This window comes from Crocuta crocuta, unplaced genomic scaffold, assembly GCF_008692635.1.
Source record: "Crocuta crocuta isolate KB4526 unplaced genomic scaffold, BGI_CrCroc_1.0 scaffold87, whole genome shotgun sequence".
Classification (NCBI taxonomy): Eukaryota; Metazoa; Chordata; class Mammalia; order Carnivora; family Hyaenidae; genus Crocuta; species Crocuta crocuta.
In genome coordinates, this window is record NW_027532166.1 from 3,736,779 (window position 1) to 3,750,807 (window position 14,029).

Below are 14,029 nucleotides of genomic sequence, written 5' to 3' on the forward strand. Positions count from 1 at the left end.
AAAACCCAACAACAATGATAACAAACATGCAAGAATGCACTTTTCCCTAGTACTATCTATAGTTACTTGCCCACCCAGCGTATAAAATCTTACCCATCCTTTTAGATTTTGAGTTCCTGGTGCCAGGACATGTCTCTGTAACCACCTCAAGCAGCTTGCTTGGGCCTAGAACTTAGTGGACGGCCGCAAACACTGAAGGAAGGGATGAGGGTTTCTCTCCACCATTCCCACCTCCTGTCCCATCCACCAAAACACCTAGTGGCTAATGCGACTGGCAAATTTTCTTCCAGAGTAGAAACCCGCCGGCATCCTTCCCCTTCTCCTGGGCTCTCAGGCCCAGAGCAAACAGCCCTTGGCAGATGTCACATGGTCTCTGTGGAAAGGAGTCCTAGATTTTGCGTGCCCGAGGCTTCTCTGTGGAATCCTGCCTGTGCTGTGGCTGCTGGAAAGGACCCTTATTTGTGTTCTTTTGGTGGTTTGACCAGGTCCACATTCCAGGCCTCCTTGGGGAAGGAAATGAACTCAGATGACCCTTTCTTCTAAAATGCAGGGGCATATGGATCACTAAAATCTCAGCAAAAACCAGGTCATGCTAAAGGCAGCACCTTCCCAATTTTATTTCCCTCAATGCCCTATTGGGCAAAAGAAAAAGAGATACAGTCAGGGCTCCACATTAAAAAACAATCCACGAGTATTTGGAAAATAAAGCGCAAGAAAACTAAATCTAATGTTTGTTTATTTTTGAGAGAGAGACACACAGACACACAGAGTGCGAGTGGAGGAGGGGCAGAGCGAGAGGGAGACACAGAATCTGGAGCCAGCTATGAGCTGTCTGCACACAGCCCGAGTTCATGACCTGTGCCAAACTGAGATGCTCAACCAACTGAGCCACCCAGGCACCCCAAGAAAACTAAATCTAGCAGCAACTCTGCTTTGAAAATATTTTTAACCTGAATGTTAAAGAGTGGTAAAGCTCCATAAAAACCTTCCAGATGTCTAAGAACTACTCAAACAGCATTCCCCAAGGTCTAACTTGAGTCCCCTTGCTGTGATGTTGGGCCACTCCCCCCCCCCCCCCCCCAACNAGCGCCCCGACCCGGGGCTCACACTCCGGGCTGCTCTCAGCAGAGGCCCGCCCAGGCCGGAGCGGAAGGCTCAGAACCACCGTGAGCCTAAGAGTCCCTCAATGGGCCCCCCCCCCCCCCCCCCCAAGAGGGACCCGAAGACAGCCACAGCAGCCCCTGTGCTCACACGGGACCCAGAACACCTGGCAGCAGGTAACGTCTGTTGCGTGGACACCAGTCTATCAAGTCACAAGGTGGTAGCAAGAATAGAGTGGCTAAGAAACACCTGGAGAGAGACCAAGGAGAGCCCAGTTATCAACAGAAAAGTATTATTTTAGCAGTTTTGCCAATTAAACCAAAGCAGGCCTGCTGAGTGAGGGCTCCTATATCTGAGCTGTTTTTGGAGACGCTTCATGATTCACACCCAACTCACACAAGATTAAAGAAAATACTGGATAAAATCAAGCCAAGCATTAAGTTCAAGGGAAAGATTTTATTGGACAAATTAGAAAAATATTGGTATTGTGCTTCAGAGAAACCCACTTCTTTCCTCTGGCTACAGGGGCAGAAACAGCCCCTGTGGCAGATGGAGAGGGAATCGGAGTTATTTTAAGTGAGCGTGCGCCATCCTCCTGTGCTGGCCACAACCCCGTGCTCACACCCGCCGTGCTAATCTGGCAGCCTTGGCCAGAATCAAGGAAAATGAATAAGGATTCGATTATGCGGCTGGGCTGGGGAGAGACAAGTCTGCTCCCTGCCCCAGTTAGCCAGGGAGGCTGCTGGCAGCTGGCCATCCTTGGCCATGTGGGCTAAGTCTGACCAGGGCAGAGGAATGGCGGGGGCAGATACCAGGTTTCCAGGGCAAGCTCACAAGTTACGTTTCTCAGAGGGACCCAAAATAAGTGGAAACGAACAGTGGCTCTGGAGGGGCCCTTCTCTCTCCGGAGTCCCTTTTATATGCTGAGTGGGCTGGTGCTTAGGGAGAAGGGGGGGGGGGGAGCATTCTGCTTCCTTTGTTGGGGCAAACAGAACCGAGATGGACAGATCACTTGTTCATGCCAAAGCCAGCAGCGTCCCATTCATGCACACGGACACCCAGCTAGCCTAGCTCTCATTCTGCACTTACCACAGCTCCTGGTATTATGTTTATTGCTACTTTACAAACAAACAACAATGAACTTTAGCTTCCTCACCTGGTAGGGCTCTCAGAGAACCTCAGAGAATGGTTGCTATCTGCTTTCCAGAGCTGGCCTTGAAAACAGTCTGTATGTGTGTATGTGTGTGTGTACACGATCACTTGCCAATCCCTTCATGACAGTCTGAAGCACTGAATAATCAGAAAGGATCCTCAAGATCCTCCTAAGCCTCCAGCACCACTATATACTCCCAACCTTTATAGTAGCTGAGCACAGATTGACAGGACCCATATAACATAAAGAAGATGAGGGTATAACCACCGTTGTCGGCACCATGTCCCAGGGCCAGCTCTGTCACCCAAGGCTTTTGCATGCATTATCCCATTTACTGACAACAAAGCTATGATATATACATTATGGTTATGGTAGGATCACAAGAGAAAATGAAGCTCAGAGAGGCTGTGTGACTTACCCCAAACCACACAGCTAGGATGTAGCAGGACAAGAGTCAAGGGCAACATATGTGTTGCTAAATTTGAGTTCCTCCCACTTCACTGCTATCTTTTGCCCAGGAGGAAAATGCAAAACTCAAGGCAGAGTCAACATCCACTTATTGATCACATTCAGAGGGATTAGTTCATGTAATCCGCAATGGCTGGCATTGCTCCAAACCTCTTCTAAGTATCCCATGGCCTCAGGGTCAGAGATAGATAAATGACTTGGCCATTCCTTATGTTCTCATCACGGATCAGCTGCAAAATGATTCATCTGGTTTGGATTTTCACAAGTGAGATGCTAGGGCATTTGCTTGGGCCATCCTGCTTATGGGAACTTGACCTTGGCTATCACTCCTGGTGAAACCGTTCAATGCAGTGTTTCAGCAGTGACAAGAACAGAAATGATTTGTATCTGGGAGCATTTGCAGTGTCATGGGATGAGCAGTGCTGACTGGTTGCCCTGTGTTTCTAAAAGCATTTTGACTGCCTTCTCAGTGGCCACAGCTCTGAAAAGTGCATCAGATGGGCTGTTTGCAGGCAAACTGCTTGCTGCATGACCAGGAGATATACAAGACCAAGAAGGCATTAAGTCAACTGTGCAGATGGGTGCTGCACTGCCATTGCTGCAAGGAGAGAGCAGTTACCTTGGTGACTTCGGACGTCTGGTTCCATTTCATTCCTTTTTAAAAAGCTGATAAATAGGCAGCTAATTCATTCACTGGCAGAGGATCCAGGTTTGATTGTTTTATTGACTCTGCTCCACTCCAATTTGGAATAAATAAGCACTAGGAGCCCATACTCAACCCCAGACACGTAACTCCTACCACCCCTAACGGACAGCCCTAACTGAGTGGCTTGGAACTGGGTAACATGTAAAGCATTTTAGACTTCACTATTATTTTCAGACTTAAATAACCTTAAGAAATTAGTAAATTTTTCAATCTGACTTTTCAGTAATTCTGAGTTCCATTTGGAATTAGCTGACCAGTTAATCCTTTTCTGATAAAGAAGACTGTTCAAATCAAATTTAATTACCAAACTTATTACCGTAAGTCCCATTTTAAAGCATGTATATGGGATCCACATGATATGGCCAGAACTCCATTAATACCAGGATGATTAGAGCAAAGTTGGATGATGATGCCGTACAAATATGAGCTCTTTTCAAACAACGATCCACGCGAGAAACAACCCGACCCCCGCAATGCTGCACTGACAAACATTTGCAGGGCAGGCGCTGCTGCTATTTGCTAAGCGTGATGAAAGAAAAAAGGACAGGTGTGGTGGCTGGGCGCGAGCAAATGCGTGTGTATGTTGCTAGAGAAAACCACCTACACCTTCTTATCTTTCAAAAGCAGAGTTTACAATATAGTTTTTTATGATTTTACATCTTTTGTAAAATTAGCTAAACACACTCAAACCCAAAGGGTTGCCCTTTCAATACATTGCAACTGGTCCAGGGACAGCAAACACACGAGCGCTGCCCCTCCACAGTCCACAGGGGGCAGTGTCAATGGGCAGGGGCCACCCCCACCCCAAGCGAGCCTGGCTGTCCTTAGGACTCCTCCGCAACACAATGCTCCAGGCAGCCTTTCCCCAGGGATTAGGGTGGACAATGACACCATGGGCTGTCCTGGACATGGTTGGACCCCACTCACTTCACACATCAGTCATTAGACAATGCTACTGGATATGGCTTAGGCAGGGGATGGAGAAAATCTCAACTGTTCCAATTAAACAAAAAAGGTATTGTTGAATACCTTCAACACAGGAGGCACTGAGCTTAGGCCACATGATTTGGAAGCAAATCCCACCATAATGAATTTCTAGGGATCCTGGGTCTAATTGGTTGTGTCCAATGTAACCTGCAATAAGTATGTCTCATTGGAGTGAGAAGAACATTTGTTATATGAAGGAATCCATTATGATGGGCTTCGGGCTGTCCAGAGTTAATTTTTTTTCCGTGTGTTGGCAGATGTGAAATCAATCAATAAATAAATAACAAATAAATAAATGCACATAGATATATATTGATTTATATATAAAATAATGAGTGTAAGTATATTTATCCTACATTACTTATGTATTATGTGTCCAAAAACTAGTTATAAACTATTAAAACAACCTTTAGGAGACAGTGGTATAAATTGAACTTGTAAACACCAGTGCAAAGTGTCACCACTGTAGAAATGAAAAAAATCTTTTGAAATCATAAAAGGAGAAACACAGAAATAGGTACTTCTCTTACCAGTGGTCTGAGTTCTGGATGTGTCAGGATATATCCATTATTTGTGATCGCAAAGGCATAACCGTGAATCCCTAACTGTAAGAAGTGAGAAAGAAACCTTCATTAGCTGGCTCCCTGGTGAATTCACAAAGCATAAAGCAGCCCGGCATTTAGTAATTTACAGCTTAAACTTGGCATTCATAACCCTTATCAGCACAGTATTTCATTAAAATGAATGCAAGGTGCTGATCCTTGACATTTGGTAGAAATGAAGACCTGTCACAGGATAAGCTCAGCAAATAGCACAATTTAAAATGTCATATCCCCATGTTGGCATCCAATGGCCTTACTTTGATTTATTTAAAACAAAATAACTCCATTTTTTTTTAAAAGGAAAGAAAGTAGCTGACGTTTCTGGTAGGACCCTCTGTTGAAGCAAACAGAGTTTATCAACCTGGGTGTCTTCCATCTCCTGATAAGGAGGCCCTATTGGATTCGCATCTTGACTTCCTGCAAGTCAACACCCAAGGGGCCACCTTGAGCATGCCCTAGGTAGTCCTCTTCCATTATTCTTCAGGGAGAAAGTGTCCCCACCAGCCTATTCAGGAGCCTGCCAGCCCTTTTTATATCCTTTCGTCTTTAAATTTCGAGGCTGCCAAGCTTTTCCATGCATGCTTCCATCGACACAAAGCCTGAGTAATTTTCTATGCAGAGCCTCACTTAATTTATGTTTTCTGACTAAATGGGACTATGGGAAATAGTTTGAGAGCAATGAAATGTTTTATTAGCTTTAAAAAGTATGTAATCAAATTTAACACTGCACTTATTTAAATAATAATCCCGGCTTTTTGACAATATTTCTATTACACAGTTGACTGCACCCATTGGCTACAATAAATTTACCTACAAATCATTCATGTATTAAAATGGCCCCTGGCATAAAACCCATACTGATCTCTCTCTCTCTGAAGAAAGAAAATGTAACCCACTTTTGCCAGAGCAGTGAAAGGGAAGAGGAAAAAATATCTTCTATTTTTTTCCAACAAGCTATTTCATAGTTCTGAGCCCTCACTGTTACTTTTCTTTCAAATTGTCTGCCACTCACATTCTTGAATATGATACTATTAAACGATCCAGACAACAGAGTTTACAAACCAGGAATGACCCTGTCTGCTTGTTAGCTTAACGTCAAGGTGATGTGGAATTAACTTCAGAGAATTTAACACCAACAATTAAAAGTTTCCCTTGCATTACACAAAGCAAATATGCACTTGGTAGTCAAGGGCAACAGACATTTTCTTCTGGAGTTACCTTTCACGGCAAGTCTTAATAAGATTCTACAAGACTCTAATGATAAACTATATTTCATTATGCTGTGAAAGATAAACCAGAGATTTCCTATCCTTTGAGATGTATATCGTCCCTTTCATCTCGTCTCTTGGAAAAATGTCAGACACAGTCAACACTGCATTAATTACCATTATTACGTCCCAGTGTAATACAGGCTGAGGGGTCAAAAAGGACTCAGAGAGTTTGACTTTTTCCATTAAAGGCAAAAGTGGTATTCAAATGGAAATTGAAATTCAAAATTTGACCAAATAAGTGTTATTTTATTGTCTGCTAATATATTCAGTGCCTTCTAATGTACATTACTTCAGTTCTCAGTTTGCTTGTGGGAGGTGATACTCAGGAAAAGGTAGAACTCCCTGTATATGCTCTCTTAATGCTCTCTACTTTTCTTGGATAGTATTAATCAAAATTACAATAACTATTTCTGAGGTTGATCATAAGGAATCAAGACCTCCACTGAGCAAGGCCTTTGATTATGCAACACTTGCCTCCCTATCTGAATATAGGTTCCATGATGACCAAGGTCAAACCATGTGGCCAAATTGGTGGTTGGGATGGAGGGAAGAGGAACAAGGAAGGGAGAAAGAGGAAAAGGAGAAAGCAGGAAACAATGGAGGGAACTGACTGGAGCAAAGATCCCACAGAGCCCACCTTCTCACCCAGGGCCCTCCCCTCACCGACAAGCTGCTCTCTCTGCTACCTCGTAGTCCGTTGGTGCCCGCCTACTGGAATCTGCCTTTGCTGTGCCCTTGTCTCCCCCCAAGATGCCACTAGAACAGAACTCCCTTCTCTACCGTGGCCAGTGGACTCCTGACTCTGGCCATGCCCTACAGAAAGCTCTCTCTTGAATCTTCCCAGTTGTAGGATCTGACCGCCTTCCCTCCTGACTCTCTCTATTCCTCGCCCCATACACCCAGGTATCCTCCTTTTCACAGGATCCTCATTCTCTGTCCACTCTCGACCACTCTTTCCCCACAAGTTTCCAACCCCAGGGCCCCCTATCTGCTTTAGCTCTCTCCCCCAATAAGCTTCAGCAGGTTCCTGGATGCTGAACCAGCTGTTCAGGTCTGTGCACCAGCTGTGGCCTCTCTCCTCGCTGGTGGATCCAAGTGTCCAACTGTGTGATGGGCATCTCGACCCGGACATCTCCCAGGTGCCTCGGAGTCACTCAGCCCAACATGGCGGGTGCTGCTCTTTTCTGCTCTTCTCTTTCTGTGGGAGCACCAGCCATCCGCCTGGACTCCTACGTTAGAAACTGGAGCATCAGCCTTAGACTTCTTTATTTCTTTCACCCCCAACTTCTTGATCCAAGTAATCGCTACTTTTTCTTGCAGAAATTATTCAGATTCAGGGCTGCTTCTCCACCCATCCATGTAGATTTAATGTGATCAATTTCCACAATGGTCTTAATTGTTCTTCTTGCCTCAAATAGAGGCCTCAACAAAGTCATCCTCCAGACTGCTCAAAGTCAAAAGCAACACTGACCCTGTAGCTCCCTTGAGCAAAACCCACTAAGGGCCCCTTTAATGTGCAAGATAAAATCCATGGGCTTATCCCACGGATAAGGAGGTCTCCTGGGGCCTGGCCCTACCAAAGTATCCATCTCCACCTCCTTCTATTCATTGCCTCTTAGGGCACATGGCACTGACAGTTTTCCTCCCACCTATACCTTTACTCATATGTGCCAGCTGTCTAGAGCACCTCTGCTCCCCATCTCTCCCAGCTAATGCTCACCCATTCTGTAGGCTCAGCATCAGGATCATCTCCTATAAGAAGTCCCTCCTGACTCTCCCCATTGCAGCCTCCTTTCCATACCATGTTTCCATAAACGCTAAGAATTTTCCCATTACTACCTTCATCCTAACGCATGAGAATGGGACACCAGCTTTTCTGCCTTTCAACTCCTGGCTGGTTCTTTCTCTCCTCTGCCTTGTTCTAAAGGCAGTCTCTCCCCCATTATGATGGGCTCTTCGTGGGAATGGAGCACGTCACTCATCGTTGACTTCTACAGCCCCTAGCATAACATCTGGCACACAGCAGGTGCTCGAGTTGAGGGTCACACATACTGAAGACATTAATCACTTTAACAAAATATTGTCTAGTTCGTCTTTACAATTTGAATTAAAGTAGATATTAAAAATGAACAGAAAAAAATGAATCAAAAAGAGGAAGCTGATGTGCCACAGCGGGTGCAGTCGGCCTTTCACAAGGCTGTACCTGAGAAAGTCTTCCTGACATTCAGACACTACCTGTTGAAAACCCTTCTCAAGTGGGTGGCATGTGGCTATAACCTAGTGCAGCCGTAAGAAGAGAAATCCTGAGTCAGCCTCAAGACACATTCTGTGGATGAACCTCTCAGAAAACCAAAGGCTTATAGTTAAGACAATGTCCAGCCTTTGTTGTTGGCCGTGCATCATATCCTGATGAAATCTCTGATTTTTTCTCATCTGAAGTAGAACTAGTCTTCCTGTCTGTTCTCATGTGCAGTCCCAGAGAGTAATAGGAACAAATCAGACACAAGGCTTTCTAGTACGTGGGGCTGCCAAAGGGCCCTTGTCCTGAAACACGCTCTCCTGGAGGCCGGGAGCCTTGTGGATCAGCACCCCAGGGAACAAGGTGCTTCCCTTCCAAGTGCACAGACTTTGGGCTAATGAAGTGAACCTAATTATAAAATGGCTCATTATGTTAACAGAGGCTGTGGTGTCTGGAAGTTATTGCTGGGGTGTCTGGAATTCTTAATAAAAATTACAGGAAGTCTGATTGCTTGTGGGAAAATCTATGAAGCTAAGGGAAAAGAAAGAATTCTATCTTCTGGGAAAACCCCAAGAGCCAAGTGCTGACTCATCTTTACAAGGTGTTAATCAGGACGAAAAGGTGTGATCCACACTCTGATCCCTGGAGCTCTCCTCTCCTGGGTGAGAGAAGCCTGTTCAGCCATGGCTGTCCCTAGCTGATGTACCTCCTTTTCCCAAGGCTTTTTGTGGGAACCAGAGGAGGGACAACCTAGGTTAAAAGTAGGTTGTACCTGTGTCTCCCGTTGCAAGCCTGACCCCTGGGAAAGCATGAAATAGAAGTGCCTGTATTTTAGGCCCTGTGGTTAATTTTCTGTGGCCAATATTCCCCTAATCTATTGTTATACTTTATTTCATTTATCTTTAATTAGCTGAGTTATGTTGAGAAAGTTATTTTAAGTATCCTCAACTAAAAATGGGACTAAGCAGTACCCACTTCAGCGAACAGTAGTAAGGATTCAATGGGAATAGTGCATATAAAGCCCTTTTACCATACCAAACACATAGTAAAAGGTTCAATGAATGTTTTATTGTCTTATTTTATTTCAACTACTATATTATTTTTAGTATTTTAACTATCATTTCAACCATATTATTAGTGCCATTTATTGTTCCTAATGTTTTTAGGGCAATAGCGGCTAACATCATGGCTTGCTAGCTGTGAGACTTGGCAAGATATTTAAGCTTTATGTGCCTCAGTTTCTTTAGCTATAAAAGGTGAGTAATGGCAGGTCCACCTAAGGGAGATAATGCTATAAAGAGCTCAGCACATTGCCTGGTAGAAGAAACTCAGAGGAGAGACTGAGGCACAGGGCCATCACTATTACTAATTATGTTCATACTGTCTTGATTGTTGGGCATCTATCAAGCAGTGGCCCTGAACTTGGGTTTCTACATCTTCTTATATGAAATAAGAGGTGTCAGGGGGCACCTAGGTGGCTCAGGTGGTTAAGCATCTGACTTCAGCTCAGGTCATGATCTCGCAGTTTCGTGAGTTTGAGCCCCCCATCGGGCTCAGCATCAGTGGCAGCATGGAGCCTGTTTGGGATCCTCTCTCTCTCCCTCTCCTTGCCCCTCTCCCACTCATGCTTTTTCTCTCTCTACCTCTCAAAATAAATAAATAAACCTTAAAAAAAAGTATAGGAAATGTTTGCCAACATTCTGTAAAGGTGAGATCCCCTTCCTTAAACACTGAGCCAGTAATCTTGGGCACCCCGGTTTGGGGATTTCAATAAAAGTAAGATCCACTATCTTTAGGTGCCTCAAATCCCTCCCTCATTCCTGTGGCTTTCTGTCTCTAGGGGAGCCACACAGTTTTCAACACTTGGTTATGTGGGTTTTGATCAACCAGCTGTCCTATCATGCTTCTGGAAATCTAACTCCAACCGTAAAAGCCTTGGTGGTGCATGAAGCTGGTCATCAGTGGCTCTGGATGGCAGGAGGTCAAAGGGCCTTTGTTATCTCAGTAACGCCAAGCAGGAGTATTCTTTTGCTAAGGAGGTCCCCTTTTGTGGGCCTGGACACCCTATTTTAGCTTAGAGTTCATTTCCTTTTGTTATGAGGGTGACTTTCTAATTCTGTCAGCTAAATGGCATCAGCATATGGGAACAGACATGACTTGCTTGTTCAAAGAAGTTTCCTTTTCTAGGAATGGAGCAGGTGCTAAGGACAAGACAGAAAGTGCTAGAAAGAGTCAGAACTTCTAGTCTGTAGGAGGGGGAGCATGGGCTTCTGCATGGTGGCCACGGTGCTGGTGTCCATGCTGAGAGAAGCCCAGAGGGGTGTGGCGCAGGGGTGTCCATCATCCCAGGCTGAACAGTCCGCATGGTCCTCACTCCTCAGCTGCCTGTCATCTTCCCGCGCACAATTTTGCTTTCTTAAAAACAAAACCCAGAATGTGGGTTTTTAGGTGGCATGCAGAGCTGGTATGGAACTTACTAGGCCAGAATCACTAGTGAGAGCCAGCCCTTTCAAAATTTCTTCCATCATTCCAATTTATCAGAAAGAGAGTTGCCACTTAATATATCTTTAACACTTGCCTTTTCATACTACCTTAGAAGAGAAAAGAACAGACCTCAAGTTCAGAACCCTAGATTATCAGGCAATCATTTAATACTATTTTTTAATTAAAAAAACATTTTTGGGGGCTCCTGGGTGGCTCAGTCAGTTGGGTGTCCGACTTCCACTCAGGTCACGATCTCGCAGTTTGTGTGTTTGTTGGGCTCTGTGCTGACAGCTTGGAGCCTGGAGCCTGCTTCGGATTCTGTCTCCCTCTCTCTCTGCCCCTCCCCTGCTCATGCTCTGTCTCTCTTCATCTCAAAAATAAGTAAACATAAAAGAAAGCTTAAAAATTTTTTATAACATTTATTCATTTTTGAGAGATCGAGACAGAGCACAAGCGGAGGAGGGTAGAAAGAGAGGGAGACAAAGAATCCAAAGCAGGATCCAGGCCCTGAGCTGTTAGCACAGAGCATGATGCAGGGCTNTGAGACAGAGCACAAGCGGAGGAGGGTAGAAAGAGAGGGAGACACAGAATCCAAAGCAGGATCCAGGCCCTGAGCTGTTAGCACAGAGCATGATGCAGGGCTCGAACCCAAGAACCATGAGATCATGACCTGAGTCAAAGTCAGATGGTCAACCAACTGAGCCACCCAGGTGCCCCCCCCCCATTTTTTTTGACAATTCTTTTATAGTGGCCAATGCCATTTTGTTCTTTGTATATGGTTGAATGGTATTTCCCTTTACAATTCAGTTAAGTNATTTTTTTTGACAATTCTTTTATAGTGGCCAATGCCGTTTTGTTCTTTGTATATGGTTGAATGGTATTTCCCTTTACAATTCAGTTAAGTGAAGAAAGTTCTGAGTTGATTTGCAAATGGACTATTAGGTAAATAATGGCACAGATGGTATATGAGCATGGCAACAAATCATGACGTGTAATGTGAATGGCTTAGATCTGCCCTAAGAGCTTGGGTCTAGGAGTGACGCAGACCTGGTTCAAGTCACACTCACTACTTCCTACTTACATGGCCCTGAGCCCTATGAACAGAAGCCCTATGAACCTGGGTTTCCTTATGAGAATAATGGACACAATAGCCCTGCACTTACCTCCGGGGCATTTGGTACCATGATATGGGTAATGCACTTTGCACAGTGCTGAGTACTTGGCAAATGTTGTCTGCTAATATTATACCACGAGACACACTATCTGGTACCACAATATGGTGCTTTTTTAAACAGCCATTTCATGCATATCTCACTTTGCATTCAACCTTCTGAGGGGTGGCTTGATTATTTTGGCTGCAGTCATCTGTTCAGCTGATTTGCTGGGACAAAAGTTTGCTGTGGTGCCTGGTGACTGGCTGAGCCATTGGCTTGCTCTTATCCCAGCCCTCTGTAAAAAGGTAAGGCTGCCCTTGTTGTCAACTGCCTATTACACATGACCTTATTTCATAAGCCTTTACTCAAGTCTTTCAAAATTCTTGGAAAACCCCATTGTTAAAAACAGCAGAGGATTCCAGAGTGTGTGTACCTAGTCACTCAGTTAGACCACTTTTGTTGGGCATTCTATTTTAGCAAAGGTCCAACGGATGTGAAGTCAATTGGTGCCTGAACCTGGCATGGGAAAGATATCAACAGCACTATGCTGGCAGCATCCCACATGAAACAGGGCCAGAAGCCCATAGGTCATACCTATCCCCTTGACCACTGTGTTACCATTGTTCCCGATTAATGATAATAGTCAATGCTTCATGCAAGTCTATGAGCGACTGTATTGTTATCATCACTGGACAAAAGAACTAAGATTTGAGAGACAGGTTCACACAGAACTCCACAAGGATGGTAATGGGACCTCAGTGTGTCTGCCTCCAGAGCACTAACCACTGCCTTCCTCCTACTGAGGCCCAAGAAGATCCCTGGGCCCCTCACAACAGTAGCTAAATCAGACTCAGCATGTCATGGAAGAAGGTGGTAAGGAAGGGGGTCTGTTAGCCAGTTAGCAATCTCAGATTCCTGGCCCAAAGGAGCTTGCCTCCCTCCATATCGGGGCAAAGGGAGCCCTTGTCAATCCATGAGTGGGCCAACAAAGAGATGGGCAAGCCAGTCTGCTTGGTGCTGGGGGAAGAGGGGATGGGTGTGGTTTCCACCCTCGTGCAGTTAGAGGAACCATGTTGGTCCAAAGGACCCATCTCAGGACTTGGAGTGGGCCATGCTCTGCCCTTCCTGCACTCCCACACCTGTACACACACCGCGTAGCTCCAGGGCAGTTCCGCATGGCTGCGGTGGGGCTTGAAGGGACTTTCCTCTTAGCACACTTACATTTGCTTTTCTATGGAACTGCCGTCAAGGAGCAAGTGAGGATTTTCTATATGGGGTTCAAGGACTCTCTGGGCTATCTTTTTAAAAGAGCATACACTCCCTTGGCTAACCTGTGTATCAGAAAAAACTTGCCTGTTTAGGCTGGGGTTAGAGGAGCTCATTATGAAAATCAGCAAGTCCACTTAAAGAAAAAGTACCTGTTTGCTCAGCACCCGTGCAGGAGGTTTTAGGACAGGGCAATGCCGCCTGATGGTGGCAAGCAAAGGCTGAATTAGGACAACACTGCTCTACAGGAAGTGGGGTGCGGAGCCTGGCTGTGTTGGAAAACAGGCCCCTGGTATGTCTGTTGGTCTGAGTTCACTAAAGTGCTGATTTAACCACAGCTATATACCTCGAGCAGCCAGAGAACATAAGTACCAATTAGTGTCATCCTCAGGGACTCCAAGATGGGTACTGCCACTAGTCACCTTCTTGGCGATTAGCCAGCCCTCTGCAATCAGCCCAGGTGACAGTGCCATCCACCAGTGCTGTACCGACCTGTCCCAGACATGGCAGACTCTGGTTTGCAGACGGCTGGGAGGTCACCCTGGATGGATCTGGGAGGTCTGCCATGGAGAAAGGGGTAGGCCTAGCTGAGGGTGGC

General features: G+C 45.4%; 1 protein-coding gene across 2 annotated transcripts in view; it reads right to left on the reverse strand.

Annotated features, from left to right (window-relative positions):
* CACNA2D3 (calcium voltage-gated channel auxiliary subunit alpha2delta 3) overlaps positions 1–14,029 on the reverse strand; it is a 771,963-nt gene that overhangs the window by 302,029 nt on the left and 455,905 nt on the right. For both annotated transcript variants that reach the window (XM_077776662.1, XM_077776663.1), the window contains exon 15: positions 4,946–5,020. In XM_077776662.1, the coding sequence (XP_077632788.1) occupies positions 4,946–5,020 (75 nt within the window). The remainder of the gene's footprint in view (positions 1–4,945; positions 5,021–14,029) is intronic.